The 19,208-nt window shown below is 36.2% G+C and overlaps 1 protein-coding gene across 1 annotated transcript in view; it reads left to right on the top strand.

Moving 5' to 3' along the window:
* The window catches only part of fat4 (FAT atypical cadherin 4), a 96,666-nt gene that overhangs the window by 62,192 nt on the left and 15,266 nt on the right, over positions 1-19,208 (top strand). Inside the window, exons 7-9 of the mRNA XM_088637488.1 lie at positions 12,446-12,626; positions 13,422-13,672; positions 14,044-18,393. Of these exons, the coding sequence (XP_088493614.1) occupies positions 12,446-12,626; positions 13,422-13,672; positions 14,044-18,393 (4,782 nt within the window). The remainder of the gene's footprint in view (positions 1-12,445; positions 12,627-13,421; positions 13,673-14,043; positions 18,394-19,208) is intronic.

The raw sequence follows: 19,208 nt of genomic DNA on the forward strand, positions 1-19,208 counted from the left end.
CATTCACTACCTGGCACAAACCTCCACTACGTACACAGCATAAACTGGTAGTAAATCAGGACTTTCTGTATATCTTTTTAGTCATGGAAATTTCAGATAGGTCCCTTTTTGGAAAAAAAGGAAAAAGAGAACAGTATCACAAACAGGGCAGTTGTATTTATTGATTTATTTTTATTTTCGCTATACTGTATGTTTGACTAAGAATGTTGTTGCAATAATACATTTCATATACTGTATAAATCTTACTAAGCAGAACCTGGGAGGCACAATGTTTTTTATAACATAAGTCTACCATACTTCTCCGATTGGTACTGCAACATGAAATGTGTCATAAAACCATTTTCTAAAAACTGTACTTGGTTTTGATTTGTGTATAATAGCTTCTGGCAGAAAAGAACAGAATTTGGCGTGATTTTGTCATTATTTAGAAATACTTGTTCTGACTGAATGTGGCGCAAATACAACACACATAAAGGTGTTTTACAAGAGGCTTATTCTTAAGAAACTTGAAAACAAAGACCTTTGCAATGGAAAGTTGTTGGCAGGATTTCTGAGAGAAAGCAAGGCCATGAGAGAGATAAGAGAACAAGTAACAGGCAAGAGAGGTAACATCTGGATCCTGCTGCTTGCAAACTAGTCTTTGGATACAAAACACAAAATCTGGGTTTCTTTAATAATTGTTCCATATTCTTGCTAAATAGAACTACATCTCTACAAGACAGGATAGATCACCACACCACATGGATGAAACTTTTCAGTTTTTGATATGCTGTATTGTGACGTTACGAGCCAGAGTATGCTATTTGCACAAAGAAGGATTGGGTGATATGGAACAAACTACCTAACTGTTTTGCAGACGCTGATGCCCTGTCTTATTTTAAGAAAAGGTTGTGTGAGATCCTTGGATCAACCAAGACTTATTAGCATCTAAGCAAGTTAGATGGACAGAATGCCCTTCTCTCAATAGTAACCTATCTTATTTTCTCATGATAATTTATATCCTGTTCCTTATTTTTAACTGAACCATATCATCATCTGAGCATTCTGTAACCCATTACATGATTAATAAACAATGTTTAGTGAACAATGAGAAACATTTTAAGGTTGCCATAAATACTTACTTGTGTAGTATCTCTGAATTATCTTCCTCCTCACTGGCCTTGCCTGTTTTCATTGTTTTTCAACCCAGGGCTAAATAACAATGAGTTTGTTTGACAGCAGAGACACACAGTCAACAGCTAGATAATGCAATTTTACGTTTTAATGACAAATATTGATATCCTAATTACATGGTGTAAAACAACTAAAGATCTTTTTCTGAAATGTTATCACTAAAGGGCATTAACATGTCTCTGTTGTAAGTCTGTGAGTCACACTTGTAGGTCACTTTACGATTTCAGTCCCTTAGAGACATTGGGCATGGTCCACAAGTTTCCTGTCTCCCCTTGTTCCAGTTTTTCTGGATATGTTCAACAAATAAAAAACAAATAAATGTTCAAAATCAATGTAAAATTGCAATTCAATTGTACCTTGAAATGCAAGCTACAAACCATTAAAAATATATATTATGAATATTAATCCAATATCCAGAGGAATGCAAAAAGTATGTATTATTTTGTTGTCTTTTTAAAGTGCAATGAGCTGTATAGCTTGTTTGCAGTCATGATACAGCATTCAGTGTACAGCATTAAACATAAAAATAGATTATGTATTTAACAAATTGTATCTTGTTCATTAACGGGATGCAGAGGATATTAGTCTAGACTTTAATTTCTTTAATTTTTCTTTTCATTACACCACATTGTTGTTCCTCTGTCAATCTGTTGTTATTGGTAGCACTTCTGTAAAGGTTTATAACAATCTGACAGGAGAGAGGAAGGTACTGCTGTTTGGCAAGCAGCCAAAAATAGTACATTTTTTTTATTGCTTCCCTCCCCCCCCTCCTTAAATCTGAAATACTATGGAAAAATATTAGCACTAACACCATCACCAGTACTTTCAGTATTGGTTGAATTGAAAGCTGAGCTTGTCTGCTAGTCTGCTAAGGCTTCCTGTGTTCTAAGCCTAGTGAGTGGAAAAGGCATGGTCTTGTGGCAGGGAAGGCCTGGGTATGATACTGTCTTGGGATACAAACTGTGTGAAGTTTGTATGTGTGTGTCTGTGTGTTCCTTGTGATTGACTGGTGTCCTATACAGGGTGTAATAATAATAATAATAATAATAATAATAATTGCTTACACTTATATAGCTCTTTTCTGGACACTCCACTCAAAGCGCTTTACAGATAATGGCGACTCCCCTCCTCCACCAATGTGCAGCATCCACCTGGATGATGCAACGGCAGCCATAGTGCGCCAGAACACTCACCGCACATCAGCTATCAGTGGGAAGGAGAGCAGAGTAATGAAGCCAATTCATAGATGGGGATTATTAGGAGGCCATGATTGTTGAGGGTCAATGGGAAATTTGGCCAGGATGCCGGGGTTACACCCCTACTCTTTTCGAGAAACACCCTGGGATTTTTAATGACCACAGAAAGTCAGGACCTCGGTTTTACGTCTCATCCGAAGGTCAGTGCCCGTTTACAGTATAGTGTCCCCGTCACTATACTGGGGCATTAGGACCCACATGGACCGCAGGGTGAGTGCCCCCTGCTGGCCCCACTAATACCTCTTCCAGCAGCAACCTTAGTTTTTCTCAGGGGGTCTCCCGTCCAGGTACTGACCAGGCTCACACCTGCTGAGCTTCAGTGGGTTGTCAGTTGTGAGTTGCAGGGTGATATGGCTGCTGGCATGGTGATATGGCTGCTGGCGGGGTGATGTGGCTGTGTAGTCTTCTCTTGTACTCTGCGCTGCCAGAATAGGCTCCGGGTCCTTTCCCTCCTCACCAGAAATCATCAGCATTCCACAACTGAATGAATTCATATTTCTATCTATTTATTACTATTTCAGTTGATTGTTTTATTTGAAATTGTGACTACATGTGAATGTGGAATTAATCAGAAAATATATGTATGAGCTACAGGAAACAATGTTATGTTGCTCCTCTTATTAAACCACTTTTGTTTGTTGCCAGCTTTAGAAAAAAATAGGCGTATGTTGCATGTTGAAAGATTTCACATCTTCTTAATATTGTATAAATCACTTTCTTTGGTATTGTGATATGCAGTCTAACAGCTGCATGTGTTTTCTGTGAATTCATGGTTTTCTTTTAAGATACCGTTAGATGGAACCATGATAAATCTGCTCCTTAATCAATTCAGCAGCTTGTACCAACTCAGACAATTTACTTATTATTTTAGTGAGTGCGCAATTTGGAGGTTAAAAGTTAAGGGCTTAAAGAGCGTACCACATAGATGGGTATTTATGGTGAATGTCATCTTCTCAAAATAATTGCAAGGTGCCATTTATTACAGCTATATTTTCCTCTTGATTCATTTAGCACCTTTTTTATGCAGTACATGCAGAATGTAATGCCAGATTTGAAACTAGGTTCTCTAATGAAAAAAACACAAAATGTCAAATTTCTATAGCACAATTTACAATTTGAAAGTTGCAAAGAAAGAGTTACTAGTTTTTGTTCTGTTAATTTTTACTAGAGTAATACTACAGTACGCGAGTGGATGGCTCAGGATGCCCAGATTATAAAACGTACAATTTGTTGAGCACATGTTAGAATGATGGAGCCACCACCTTTCATATTTGTTTGCATGTAATTAAAAGCAAATACAATGCCTTCTTAATGTCATACTATCTCATAAAATCTATTTTTTTTGCATTACAAATCACATGTAAATATTTAGGTGTTGTCTTGTATCGTATTGGTCATGGTGATCCAGAGCTTTTCCTGGTATCATATGACATTAACTGGGTCTACATCCTTGATGGAATTCCAGTCCATCACAGGACATACACAGGGACAATTTACAGATAGTAATTTACTCCTACCCAGCATGTGTTTGATAGCAAATTGGAGTACCCAGAGATAACCTACATAAACACAAGAGGATCAGAACATGTAAACACCACACAAAATGTCAAATGCTCTAGTACTGAAATTAACTTAGAACTCAAGAACTGTGAGACAGCAGCATTAACTGCTATGACAACATGCTGCCATTTATTTCAAATTAAAATTTGAAAAGAAAACAGGTAATGTGCTTCTGTACTGTAAACTTAGAAATGCGAAAAAGTTCACTCCTGTGAACTGTGACCAAAACCTAAATCAGTGCATCTGAGAAAATAATTGAATATGCACAGTGTTTTCACATTTGTTTGATAACATTTTGTTTTCCTGTGCCATTGTTCTGTAATTTCGCTGTGTTGGAATTCTTTCACGTCTGAATAGGACAAATTGTTTGCACTTCTACTTCTCCTGCCTAAACGAATGTTTAACAGATAAAGAATTTTAATGACTACCCTATTAAAAGGTTTGGCACTTTTATTCTGTTCAACAGTACTCGTTAAGTAGGGCTGTAAGTCATCAAATTTATTAAAAGTGACCTTTCCAGTACGTGCAGGGTTCTCATGTAGCTTCGGTACAGGGATAAAATGATTTTTTAACTATTTAAAAAATCTAAATGATTAAAATATCCATGAATATTTTTATTTCCATTACTTGCATATAATTCAGTATTAATAGCCACCTAAAACTGCCAAGGCTGATGAAATCTTGGTAAACAGTGGTAAATGTGCAATAAAAGTATGATTAAACCTTGCCAAATTATACGGTGGAGGCAACAGTCCAATTTTACTACTAAAAACCTTTAATAGGCTCAGTTTCTGAATTTAAGTCTCTTGGTTTAACAACAGCCATGTATTAGCCAAATAAAAAATCCAGTTCCAAAACTGAATTTATTTACACATCTCTCAACTTCTATATCTACTTTTAAGGATTGTACAGTAACAGTGACGTTGTGCAGTCTTTTTCTTATTATTTTTATCTGTTTTTTAAAGGCTGGAATGCATCATTACTGTAAATAGTTTTGAAGTATCTAATAAGATTTTTAAGGGGCAGTGTGGCTGGGTGATTAGTGTTGTCTGACAGCCAGGAGATCCTAGTTTCAAATCCCATCACAGCCACTTACTGACTGTGTGACCATGGTCAAGTCACTTCACCTTACAGCATCTCACAGCAAATCACTTCCAAAGTCTGTTGTATTTTTTTTTTCAGATTTGATGATTGCTGCCAAGCTGTTTTGGATTGTTCCCTTAACATTAGGATAGAAGTCTCTGCAGACAGTAGTTTTCTTGATCAAAAAGACATAGACAAAAGTAGAATAAAGTTTCAAACTGTTATATACATCAATTTTACATGGTTGACCATGGTTTTACAGAGACAATTTTGATATTTATTCTGATATAGTTCATAACTGTTCACATGTTTTTGGAAAACAGTGGAATGAAAATTATATAATGTAAAGCTTTAAAATACTAAGTTACAGGTGTGAAGTAAAAGAAAAAAATGTGTAACATTTATCTGATCATAGTAGTCATAGTAAGCAAGTTAGATCTGCACATTTACGGTATTTAAATATAAATTCACTTACCGTGCAAAAATCCACCTCTTGAAATCAGTTACTTGCTCCTCTCTTTTACAGTATAACCACACTTTTAGCATGTGGAGATGGCACTGAGCCATGATACATGGAAATCAATTTAAAACCTTTATAACTAATATATATATATAACTACTTTATGAGACACATCACAACATATGAAAAAGCTTTTTTAAAAATAGCTAAAAAATGTTGTTCTGTCTGGTCACAGTTTTAATGCAGTGTTAGAATGTTCTTTAGAGAGGCTCATTTGCTGTGAGAAAAACCTTGTTTACTTCATTACATTTGGCAAACCCAGTACTCTAATAACTCACACTAGTTCTTAGCGATCTATTCAGTGGTGTTTGACTGCACCATCAAAAGCAGCTTTGTTGCAAAGCAACAGATTTCATGAAGGATAAAAATGTCAATTTCCAGAAAATTGGCATCTATTTTTAGGAATAATTATGTGTTTTATTTACAGAACCCCTTAAGACTTAAGTACAATCTAACAGGACTTCATAAACCGTAATTAACAGCTGAACCTTAATCTCTGTGGTACAGATGGCTGTCTCGTAGATTTACATATTCTTCTGTCTAAATCAACCAATCGATCCACAGAGTTAAGATTTAATGCAGCACAGAAAACAAATATTAATATTAGTATTTTAATTCAGTATCAGGAAATATACTATATGTAGTAAAATAATATTTAACTCTAATGTTTTAATTATAAGAGCTTTAGTTTAAATTTAAAATCTATTTTGCATATTGTATTAATGTCCACCTTTTGTGGATTTTTTTTAAAATAACACAAATATTTAATTTGGACATTAATCCACAATAAAAAAAATGCAATACCATATTGCTGTGAACAAACTTGATATGTTCTTCAGTAATATATAGTAATAAGGTACTTAGACCATATGTTTAAACTAGACAATGCTTTGAACTGAAGGCTTAAGCTGGTTTAAGAAAGAAAGCTGTCTGCAAGTGTTTAAGATGAGGGTAGGGGAACAGATGGTAAGGACACGGTGTACTTAAATGCTATACTGAAAATATTGAAAGACATCGTAATGTCTATATTGTAATATTGGCTTGTAAGACATAAAAATGAGAAAGGTTAATAATCTTATATTGATAAATTTCAATTTCCCATCATCAATCATTAATTTCATCAATCATCAATTTCCCTTTCGGGATCAATAAAGTCTTATCTATCTATCTAAGTCATATAAATATACTACTTTGGAATAAATAACATATGTCAAAATCATACAAGGATTTACTTGAAAATTGTATCACTTTAAGCCAGAGTATATATGCTTCTAGATACTGTATGCCATCTTGGTACAGTACTGTTAGTATAACATGCTGAAGGAAAGAAGAAAAGCATGTCTTTTAATGAAGTTTTCATGCATACTACAGTACATTATATTCTGTAAGACATTATATTTGTGAAAATACTTTACACTAGGAATTGTAATTCCTGTGCGATAAATTTGATTAAGGTAATCTAATAACATGATAGTGTAGATCAGTTAAATAGGATATTTCTTCAATGCAAAATTCTCATCAGGACATACAGTAGATTTGTCCTGCTTTGAACAGTAGCAATACAAGCTTTTTTTAGTGTCTCGGTTTTAATGAAGTGTTTTATCTCCTGGAAAGTAAGATGTTAACATAACTTTAGTGCAGTTAGCTGAGATGTCTTACCATTTTCAGGAATGTATTTTTATAGTATGTCTTGATTTGTACAAATATTTGGATTGACCTGAAAATATAATCCCTGTTTGTAAAACAGTTTATAGGTCACACTAAATCTCCCATCATTGCATATTGTGTACATAATAGTTTATCTGCGTAATGCAATGAAGTTCTGTATTTATTGTTTTACAATGAAATGCATTTAAATAAGAAGAGCTATTGAACTCATCTAGAGCAAACCAGGTCATTATATCGTAGTTCTATAAATCTCCTTGAGCAACCTAGCAGAGAGATTATGTAAATTAAAGAGTGCTGCTCAGAGCTTTATCTGTATAGGGAGATAAAAATGACGCCAGTCCCTCATAGTTTCAACTTATGGTTTTTGATATTTCAATTGCAGCATGCCACATTAAAACATCACTGAATATTTTATATTAATTTTTTCCTTCTGAAGCAATGCTCAGAAACCTTTCAAACTAATGTCTTCCCCAGTGTAACTGAAAACAACACAGTAATTTTGCCATGAAAACTACCACAAGCCACAGTACCAGATGCACACGCTGTAATTCACCTTAGTCATTTCAATGGAATTTTAAGTAAAATTACATATTGCAGACCTTAATCTAACTTGTTTCTTTTGCTCCTGATTTCACACCATGGGGGACATGATCTTCATTTTCTCCTGCTAGCTTTTTTAGGGTCTGAAGCACTACTACTGAGACCCATTGGGGAGACGTGGAAAACGTTCTTGTGGTTTTTTGGTAACTCATAAATAGCACAAAATGCATAGAACTGCTGGTACAGCAAAAAAAAGCCATTCTGGGAACTCAGCCTGCCTATGGAAACAATATTTCTCACCACAATACATGGCAGTCAGTCTCAGAACAGACTAACAGTGCAAATTTCCACAATTTTACTTTCCATGGATAAATGATGTCATCTGTCATTTATCCCTTAACTAGTACAGTGTGTGCAGCAAATGCTTAGATTTTCTAGCAATATTTCCCTATACCCACATATCAGCTTTATTGAAACTGTGTGAATTTCACATATCCTAATTCAGTATTTTATTTGTGATATTCTCACATGGTTCCAATAGAACACATACATTAAAATATGTTATAGAACTGGTAATTACCTAGCAGTGTGTAAACTCTGTCCAGTTTATGGTCTTCAATTAAAATGTAAAATACAATGATATATTTTCCATCAAAAACTAGAATCAAAACATCTGTTGAGATTTTTTTTTTCCAGATCAATTAGGCATAATTTCACTCTGTATTAGTTTTCCATATCAGGTTGATGCGTGTGCAGGGATGCTTTATTTTTTATTTAAATTTAAAATAGTAAATTAATTTTGATACCCACCAGATCTGCAATTGATAATTGGATGCTTTTCACATTTTGGCTCATGGCTCAAAAATCCTGCAGCAGCCTCTGACATACCCATCTCCGAAACACTCATCTTTTGAAATACAGTATCACAGGTTATGCCTCCCTGTGCAGGAGGCTCGGCATTGATTGGAGTAGTAAAAAATAATTAATAAAGTCAACAAACGTAAAGGTTTCTCAATGCTTTCAACAATATAGAATATTACGTGCTTGAATAGGAAACAATTGTGTTTAACAGTATAGCTTTTGAAACACAACTTTTTGAACTGAGTTGTTACTGGTATGGACAACGTTAAGTCAAAATGTATTCAGTTTTACCACAAGATTCAGAAATGGAAACTCAGAGCTATTTAAAAACTGATCCCCATTTAAACACTTCACTTTACCACTATTGGTTTAATCCAAGTTCAGGTCGACTAAGACCAAATACAAATTCCCAGAGAGATGAGGGATTAGATGTAATATTGACATGGGACTGAACTTTAACAACCTCAGGGAGAGTTGCTGCTGGGGTTCCTTGGTGGGGGTGGTGATGGCATTGTTGTCTCTTTTCTGGATATAAACTACTTAAGTCTTTAGAGTCTAAGACGTTATTTGAGCAGTATTAAACAATCAGCAGATTCAATTTTAATTATGTGACTGTGTACAGTTAAGTGCAATCCAAATTACTGTACAGTACATCTACACATCATACATAATGAAGGGAAATTACTACTTATTCTAGTAGCAGATGAACTGAATGCAATGAAGAGTGGCCTCTACATTGTGGTGTATAATGTTGCATTCTTGTTGCATGAGAGAGTTTACAGTATTCTGTTTATTAAAAGTTTGAATGGGGAGTTGTATCAGTGTGTGTAGGAACAAGTAATGGTTAATTCCACGCTGAAAAGTAAAAGGAGGAAATGAACTAAAAATGAAACATTGTCTTTCTTGTTTCATCTTTTCAGTACAGAATTAAATTTTACTTGTCCTTCTGTTTATCAGGATAAAAAAGTACAGTACCACATGAGTACAGAAGTGCGCAACAGGAGTAGTGTTTCACACAGTGTTTAAAACTTGTGTACTCTTCTAATCTGACTTCTGTACTTAAATACTAACTTTGTTATTTATTGTCACTGTACTCTACTGAATGCTATGCCTTAAGTATAAAAACAAATAGCTCACCAGAGTTTCTAATCAGCACACTACCAGCTTTGAAGCTGTATTTACATAATGTGTTCTTACAACTCAAAGGTATCACATGGAAAATTCTTGTTATCATGACTCATCCTTTGCTTATCGTAACCCGTTTATACATTTAAAGAAGATGACTACAAAATTAATGGGATTATTTGTCACGTTGAAGTGGTACAAATGGTGAACCTTATAATAAGGCCACCAGACTGAGTTCTAGGCAGAATCCAAATCTCAGTGTGGACGTGCTGTACGCCTATTCCAAAGGACCCAGTCTTCTTGTTGCAGCTATAGAAATGCCTGTAGATGTTACACAGCTTTGTCCTTCTGCATTAAGAAACAACCTAATCCTAAAAGGAACAAAAGTGACACAGTTCACATAAAACCCTAGAGTACCTAGTCTGCTTACCACAGTAAAATATCCTAGGGATCCAATCTGTTCAGGCGTCATAATAACAAGATAAGATCTTGGGTAGAGAGAGTGTTTCTCTAAACGTACTGCTGTGCCAGCTGAACATGAACACTTGATAGTGGTGTAAGTATGTGTTTCAAGCAGTGTTTGTTTCTGCTCATTTTTTTTTTAAAAAAGCTTTTAACAAATTCTGTTTCTGAACCTATCAGTATAAGATTTATTTGGTGAGCAGGTATTACATTTATGGATAATGCCTTTAGGTATTTATGGACTTAATAAATTAGTGGTTGCTTATGTTGGTTTATAAATTCAATTTCAAGAAATTATTCAATTTTATAAATTGAAAATGTTAATAAAATATTAATAGAGTAACATAAATACATTAACACTAAAGACTGCTTCAATAAATAGCATGTTAACACTACAGCCCTAATCTGTGCCACGAGTAAGCCTGAATTATACCCTGAACCCTAACCCTAATGGAAAAACCCTATTATAGCCTTTTACATCTACAGTGCTCTCTAATTATTAACAGTATTAACAGTTGCTTTATTTCCCATTCATAAAATCTGATTCCACAGTCCTAAACTCAAGTGTGATAAATGTATGCTCATGTTCCAATTCTCTGCCTGCAGTACACATTTGTTGCTCTGTTTTTAATCAGTTTAGAACCTGTGTCAATGGCACTTTTGGTCCTAACTAAAATATTTGCTAGATATGCATTAAAGTGCAAAAGTAAAAAGGTAATAAAAGTAAAAGTTTATCTGGAAAATATGACAAGTTTTGGAAAGTATACAGTATTCACTGTGTGCATAAGGAAAATCTCATTTTATTCTTATTTGTTCAGCTGAAATTGAACATACTGTAGGATCTCAGAAAGTGCAAGGACGTTGAATTAATCCAACAAGAAACATTTGCTTCTCAATAGGGTAACATCTTTAACTTGCCAATTAAGAAAAAGCTCAAGGACAATGGAGGAGGTCACACCTGCATTTCATCAAATGGTGCTGAAAAGTGCTGAAAAACTGAAAACAAACTGTAAAATAGAAGAGAAAAAATGAATATAGCTTATATTAGTTTTCAAATCCTTAAATAGCATTTATGCTGAATGGAAACAAAGTTGAACATTTTAAGTATTTCTAAACATTTCTTGGACCTTTATATATTGACATATAAGTGCAGAAATACAGAACTGCAAGTAGCTGGTTGTTAGGGTTCTACAATATTAATGTACAAGAAATGCTGCTAAAAGTAATACCCCACATCTTTAAGAAATTAATCACTACAGAACATCAATTAAAAGTTAAATGCCATAAGATTTAATTTTCCTGCTTTTTTGCAAGGATTCAAAATATCTTTAAAGTGCTTGGTGGATTTTGAGGAAGAAAAAAATGGGACAATTACTTGATTTTGAAAAGTTACATTAAGACTTTTTTGTAGCTATAATATAGAACAAAGATTTGCTTTTCTCAAGTATTTTCTGTGAGTGCATCCAAGCAAAATGACTGACACAGTCTAAAAATTTGGCCTTGATTTTTTTTTGGCTTTCTCATAGACGGTCATTAAAGTATGTACTCCCAGGACACATTTTGCAAGAATGGGTTTAGTTGCAATGGGTTAATTTTGTGGTTACAAAAATAAATAAAAGCAAGGGCCTTGGAAACAAAAACCACATGGTGTTAATTACTGCATGCTAAAGCAGCCAGTATACTTTTAGAGAAAAGTGATGCATTGCAAGGGTCCCATGGGTAAACTCTGCCTTGCGTTTTTCTTGAGGATCATGCTTGGCTTAAAGAAGAATGCGAAACACTTCTTGCCAGATTAGTGTTTTCTCTTAGTCCTCTACAGAACATAGATTTGAGTGTCTGATGTTATTGGTGTCTGATTTAATGCAGACAACAAATATCTTTTAGAATTTCACAGTAATGTAATAATCCAGTTGTTTAAATTTTGTCATTATATAATACTCATCTGCTATCAATTTAAAACCACCCCATTTATTTTTTCTAAGCTTTTGTTTTTTTTTCTTTTTGTTTATTCTCCTTTTTTTCAGTGTTGAGCACAAAATAAAGTTCCATTTCCAAAATCTGCCCCTAAGTGAGCATTGTCAAAGCACCAATGTTTCATTTTTTGACATATGAAATAGAAAGACAAGAGCATACTGACCTAGTTGAATGAGTCTGTTATCTGTGGAACATGGGCTCATTTTTGTCTGTCTTTCTTTAGGATCTCCAGCTCTCACTGGTACTGGCACTGTGACTATTCAGGTAGACGACATCAATGACAACATTCCAGTTTTTGCTTCCCTCACATTCCACACCACTGTGCCAGAAGATGCAACAACAGGAACTGATGTCCTGCTTGTTAATTCTTCTGATTTGGATGCAGGCATCAATGCTGTGATCAGGTAAGTTTTTTACCTGTTTTGTGTTGCTTCTACATTCGGGGACTGTGGCTCAGATTTGACCTCAATTTCCTTTCATTGCATCTTCCCATTGGGACATCACTGGCTGTCGGATAGAGCAAGCTCTAATTTAGCAAATAAAATAATGAGGATGTTAAGTGGCGATAACAGAACAAGAATTGCCTATTAAACGTTGACTTGTTTTTAATAGAATACAGAACCACTCACAGTTAGTTTTATTAGAAATTCATTTAAAATATTTTGTATTTTGCTTTAAAAAAACAGATGGTTAATCAGATGCTATCACAGTAGGAAACACAAAGCCTTTAATTCTTATGTTGTTTACCAAATTGTATTTATGTTTTTATTAATTCTGTTAGCTTAGTATGAAAAGAATTTGAAATATCTACATCTTGAAAGGAAACAGCTGGGTTGTATTTAAAAACAGTACTCGCTTCTTGAGGAATACTTAGGAATGACTTCTGTGACATGAAGTAATTTGGTTTATATTCAAAGAGCAATTCTTAAAAGCAGAGTGCTGAATGTTCATATTGTCAGAGAACAAGCCAAATGGAATAGAATGATAAAATGAAAAGTTAGTCCTGTTTTCATTGATTCCTTCACCTCTTTTATGGTCTTTAACACTCATCTTAATACTTAAACTTACTTGTACAGTGGTTTCCAGTAGTGCCCTCTATGGTATTATTTGTGCATTGCTGTGTTTCCAAAGGCCTATATCAGTGGTTGTACCTTTATAACAAGTGTTTGTTAAATGGTCTCTGTTTCATGTTATTACAGCTACAGTTTGACCGGAGGAGATGGACAGTTCTCCATAAACCCAGCTACTGGACAGATCATCACAAGCGCCCTGCTGGACAGGGAGACCAAAAAGAATTACCATCTGGTGGTTGTAGCATCTGATGGTGGACAACCCTTACCCATGTCAAGCTCTGCCACTGTCTCTGTTGTTATAGCTGACATCAATGACAACCCTCCCAGATTCCATCACCACCCATATGTGACTCATGTCCCTGCATCTACCTCTACGGGTCAGTTAAACCAATATGCATCATGGTTCACTTCTTGCAGATGAGTGCACATTCCCACAAACATTTTAAAAATAATGTTTTGTTTTGGCAAGTAAAAAACAACCAAGCAGTTAGAAACTTCACCTATAGCATCCCAAATGAAAAGTACATTTTACAATGAATTTTACAATTCTGAGCACTGTTTCTTCAAAGACTATAGTTTAGACTATACTATAGTATAGTAATCAAAGATAGATAGTTTATTTTACAAATACTTAATTGATACCAGTCTTGATTGAGTCCAAACCATGAGAAATTAAAAAAATACATGAATGTTAAATGTGTTTTAAATAAGATGAATGCAGTATTAGTATTTTTTATTATTTTTCTAGGCTCACTTGTCTTTGCTGTTACTGTGACTGATGAGGATGCAGGACCAAATGCCCAGCTTCATTACTCACTGATGGGCAGGGATTCTGGGAAATTTAAGATTGATCCAGTGAGAGGAGCCATAACAGCAAATGAGAGGCTAATAGGGGGCACTGATGTTACTTTTGGAGTCCGAGTGAAGGATGGTGGGATTAATCCTAAAACAGACACAACAACTGTGACTGTAAGATTTGTGACAGGGGAAGATTTCCCTGTTATTAAGGCGGGACAGACCATTTTTACATTTCCTGAAAACCAAGCTTCTAATACTTTAGTTACCACAATATCTGGATCTTCTACCAGAGGGGAACCCTTGTCATACTACATTGCCAGTGGAAATCTTGACAATGTCTTTCATGTTGACCAGCAGACAGGAGAGCTGTCCATCAAGCAATCTTTGGATTTTGAAAATATACCAAAATATGTGCTTTGGATTGAAGTGAGAGATCAAGGCTTTCCTCCCTTTTCATCATATGAAAAAATCGAAATAAATGTAATAGATGTCAATGACAACTATCCAGTCTTTGAACAAGACCCCTTTAAGGCCGAAATACTGGAGAATCTGTCTCCACAGAGAGTGCTTGTTGTTTCAGCAACAGACCAAGACAGTGGACCCATTGGACAAGTGGAGTATGCCATCATTGATGGAAACAAGGAAAATAACTTCATGATTAACCGAGCAAATGGAGAAATAAGAAGCAGTAGACCTCTGGACAGGGAGAAGGAGGCACAGTATGTTTTAAAAGTTAAAGCAACTGACAAAGGTTCTCCACCAAAAAGCAGTGTTGTTAAAGTTTTCATCAATGTCTTGGATGTGAATGACAATGCACCCAGATTTTCTCAGATCTTCAGTGCCACAGTACCTGAGAATGCCCCCATTGGGTACACTGTAACTCATGTCACAACCTCTGATGAGGATACTGGAACAAATGCCATAAGTCGATACTCTATCACTGATGCAAGTCTTCCCTTTTCTATAAATCCCAACACAGGGGACATAACCATAAGTAGGCCTTTAAATAGAGAAGACACAGAAAGATACATTGTCAAAGTCTCTGCCCATGATTCAGGATGGACAGTCAGCACAGATGTTACTATATTTGTGACAGATGTCAATGACAATTCTCCTCGTTTCAGTCGTCCATCCTATTACCTAGATTACCCCGAGGTTACAGAAATTGGTTCACTTGTAACTCAGGTCTCAGCAACAGACCCAGATGAAGGATTTAATGGTCAGATATTTTATTTCATCAGGTCTCAGTCTGAATTCTTTAGGATAAATTCCAGCACTGGAGAAATTTTCATCAAGCAGCAATTGAAATATCAGAATTCTTCAGGGGTCAGCAAAGCAAACATCAACCGGCACAGTTTCATTGTAACTGCATCAGACAGAGGGGCCACACCTCTAATGAGTGAAACGACAGTAATTGTAAACATAGTTGACAGCAATGACAACCCTCCCCAATTTGAATCTGCTTATTACTTTACACCTGTTACAAAGAGTGTTAAGATTGGTACAAAACTTATGAGAGTTGTTGCTGCTGATAAGAAGGACTTTGGGCTTAACTCTGAAGTTGAATACTTAATATCAGGGGGCAACAGTTCTAATAAGTTCCAGCTGGACAGACAAACTGGATGGATCACAGTTGCTTCTTCACTCAGTTCTGATGTAAATAAGGTTTTCCTTGTCGAAATGACAGCAAGAGACAAAGGAAACCCACCTTTGTCCTCCCAAGCTAAACTCCGTGTTGCTGTAACAGAGGAGAATCACCATACTCCAGAGTTCTCACAAGGTCACATTAGCGTGACAGTACCAGAGAGTCTTAGTGTTGGAACTGTTATCAGAACTGTTTCAGCTAGAGATAAAGACAGAGAAATGAATGGGATCATTTCATACAACATATCTTCTGGAAATGAAAGAGGCCTTTTCAAAATGAACAGCAAATCAGGTGCCTTAACATTGGCTAAGCCTCTGGATTTTGAGGAGCAGCAAACTCATGAACTTAGAGTTAGTGCCGCAGATGGGGGTTGGATTGCAAAGACTGGCTACATTACTATTACGATTCATGTGACTGACGTTAATGACAATGTGCCCATCTTCAGCCCAGATGAATATTTTCCGGTTGTACAAGAAAATGTCCCCAGTGGCACAACTGTTGTGCGAATGAATGCAACAGACAAAGATTCTGGATCAAATTCTGTTTTGGCTTACGTTATCCAGTCTTCTGATAGTGACTTATTTGTGATTGATCCGAACACAGGCATTATTACAACCCAGGGTTTCCTGGACTATGAAGCAAAACAGGTTTATCATTTAACAGTAAAGGCTTTCAATGTTCCAGATGAGGAACGGTGCAGTTTTGCAAATGTAAATATCCAGTTAAAGGGAGCTAATGAGTATGTTCCTCGCTTTGTCTCAAAGCAGTATTATTTTGAGGTTTCGGAGGCTGCACACAGAGGAACAATAGTAGGGGAAGTATTTGCAAGTGACCGAGACCTTGGAGTGGATGGAGAAGTTCATTATTTAATATTTGGGAAAAGCAGAAAGAAGGGCTTCAGCATTAATGAAAAGACTGGACAAATATATGTGTCAGGGCCTCTTGACCGAGAAAAAGAAGAAAAAATATCATTGAATGTCCTTGCTAAAAACGCTGGAAGCATAAGGGGGGCAGATATCGATGAAGTCTTTGTGAATATTACTATTCTGGATGCTAACGACCCCCCTGTCTTTAGTTCAGGATCATACAACATACAGATCAGTGAGGGCATTCCACCTGGAAGTCTTGTTACCTTTGTCAGTGCAGAGGATTCAGACTCTGTACCCAGCTGGAGCAGGTTCTCCTATTTCATGGGTTCTAATAATGAAAAAAATGGATTTACAATAAATCCCCAGACTGGTCAGGTTTCAGTAGCAGCAGAGCTTGATAGGGAGTCAACACCTGTTTACAATTTGACAGTACTAGCGGTTGACTCTGGTTCCCCCTCTGCTACTGGAAGTGCTAGCCTGATAGTGACATTAGAGGATATCAATGACAATGGCCCCACTCTGATTACAACAAGAGGAGAGGTGACAGAGAATCAACAAGCAGGAACCATTGTTATGAAACTTAGTTCTACCGATCCTGATCTACCTCCAAACCAAGGACCTTTTACATATAGTTTACTTAGCACTGGATCCGCTGCAAGCTATTTTAACCTTAGTCCTGCTGGAGTGTTGAGCACAAGCAGAGAGATTGACAGGGAACAGATTAGTGATTTCTATTTGTCAGTGGTGATAAGGGACTCAGGCGTCCCACAGATGTCTTCCACGGGAACGGTCCATGTCAAGGTTAATGATCTGAATGACAACCCATCGGAGCCTCGAACAGTAGAGATCTTTGTTCATTATTTTGGTAACCTGTTTCCTGGTGGAATTTTAGGTAGTGTAAAACCACAAGACCCAGATGTGCAGGACATTTTCCGCTGCTCGCTCACTTCAGTAGTTCCCAGCCTTTTCAGCATTACAGCAGGGACGTGTGATTTGAATTCCCACTCAAGGTCATCAGACGGGACTTTTGAGTTTACTGTTCGCAGCAGTGATGGGGTACATAGCGCTGTCAACAGCAATGTTCGTGTTTTCTTTGTGGGATTCAATAACATAACCATTGATAACAGTATCCTAATCCAGCTCGATATATCAAATATAAGAGACTTTTTTACCAATCACTATCTTAACTTTCTACGCATAGCTAATTCCCAACTAGCAGGCCTGGGAACAGCTGTACAGCTCTATGGGGCTTTTGAACAAAACAACAGGACTTTCCTAATGGCTGCTGTGAAGCGTAGCCACAATCAGTATGTCAATCCCAGTGGAGTAGCCACATTTTTTGAGAGTACAAAGGACATCCTTCACAGGCAGAGTGGGGTGCGCATAGACTCAGTAGACTATGATCCCTGCACAAGGAATCCTTGTCAGAATGGAGGAAGCTGCAAGAAACACCTTAGTGTGGGTCCTCAAATGAAGGCTGAAGAGAGCATCCCCGTCATCCTTGTGTCAAATGAACCTCTCCAGCCGTATGTCTGCAACTGCATGCCAGGATATGCCGGAAGCCTGTGTGAAACTGACATTGATGAGTGCCTTCCGCTACCCTGCCACAATGGCGGGACTTGCCACAATCTGGTTGGGGGGTTTTCCTGTACCTGTCCTGATGGATTCACAGGAATGGCTTGTGAGAGAGATGTCAACGAGTGCCTATCAAACCCTTGCAAGAATGGTGCTCTTTGCCAGAATTTCCCTGGGGCTTTCAGCTGCCTCTGCAAATCTGGTTTTACAGGTATTGTTTTGTTTAATGAAACTTACAGATACCCTTGCTGTTACAGATGTTTTCCTAGAAATAGTGGAACACTTTGGACCAAAATCCATTTGAAAAAAAAAAAACCCTACAGTTTAGTGGTAGAAACTCTAAAAATGTTTGCTTTTAGGATGACCAGAGCTATCGACATATCCATCATTGCTAGCTATGTTTTTTTAATGAAAGAGACTTTAAAAAATGAAACGAGGATTTATTGTGGAGTCTGGAACAATTCTGGAACAGAATTTAAAAATTCTAAATATCTCAAGTTTCTTAATATTTCCATTAAGCAAGTCTAAGTTAGTAATAAATTGACTAATCAGTTGCAGTCAACATTGCCAAGTCTTGCTAAAGTAAGGATGCTTTATTACGGTTAAAGGTTGTCTAACAGATGTTCAAACTGAATTAATCAATTATATGAAAATTGATTAGGTTTGTAAGATAATAATCACAGTGCATAATCTTAATGTTAAACATTAAAAGACATACTAATATTTTTCTGAATTGAACAATAAGGATTACCTCATGTATTGTTACAATATGTCTTTTATCATTATGACTAGAGTGATAGTCAGTCTTTTTGGTTTTATTGTGAGAACTGTGTTTTTCTTGAAAAATACACCTTTTCTCTTACAACAGTTTTTATGCCCTTCCTATGAACCCTTCATTTCCTGTTTAGCCTGCCTGGTTATGTGAAAGGAATGTACCTTCATTAAGTTATTTGTTTAAAATTGTGGAAATCAGAGCCTTAATGTTGTGAAAATAAACCATGCAACTTCTTATACTAATTAGAATTA

Source organism: Lepisosteus platostomus, chromosome 1 (genome assembly GCF_059453375.1).
Source record: "Lepisosteus platostomus isolate fLepPlt1 chromosome 1, fLepPlt1.hap1, whole genome shotgun sequence".
Lineage (NCBI taxonomy): Eukaryota > Metazoa > Chordata > Actinopteri > Semionotiformes > Lepisosteidae > Lepisosteus > Lepisosteus platostomus.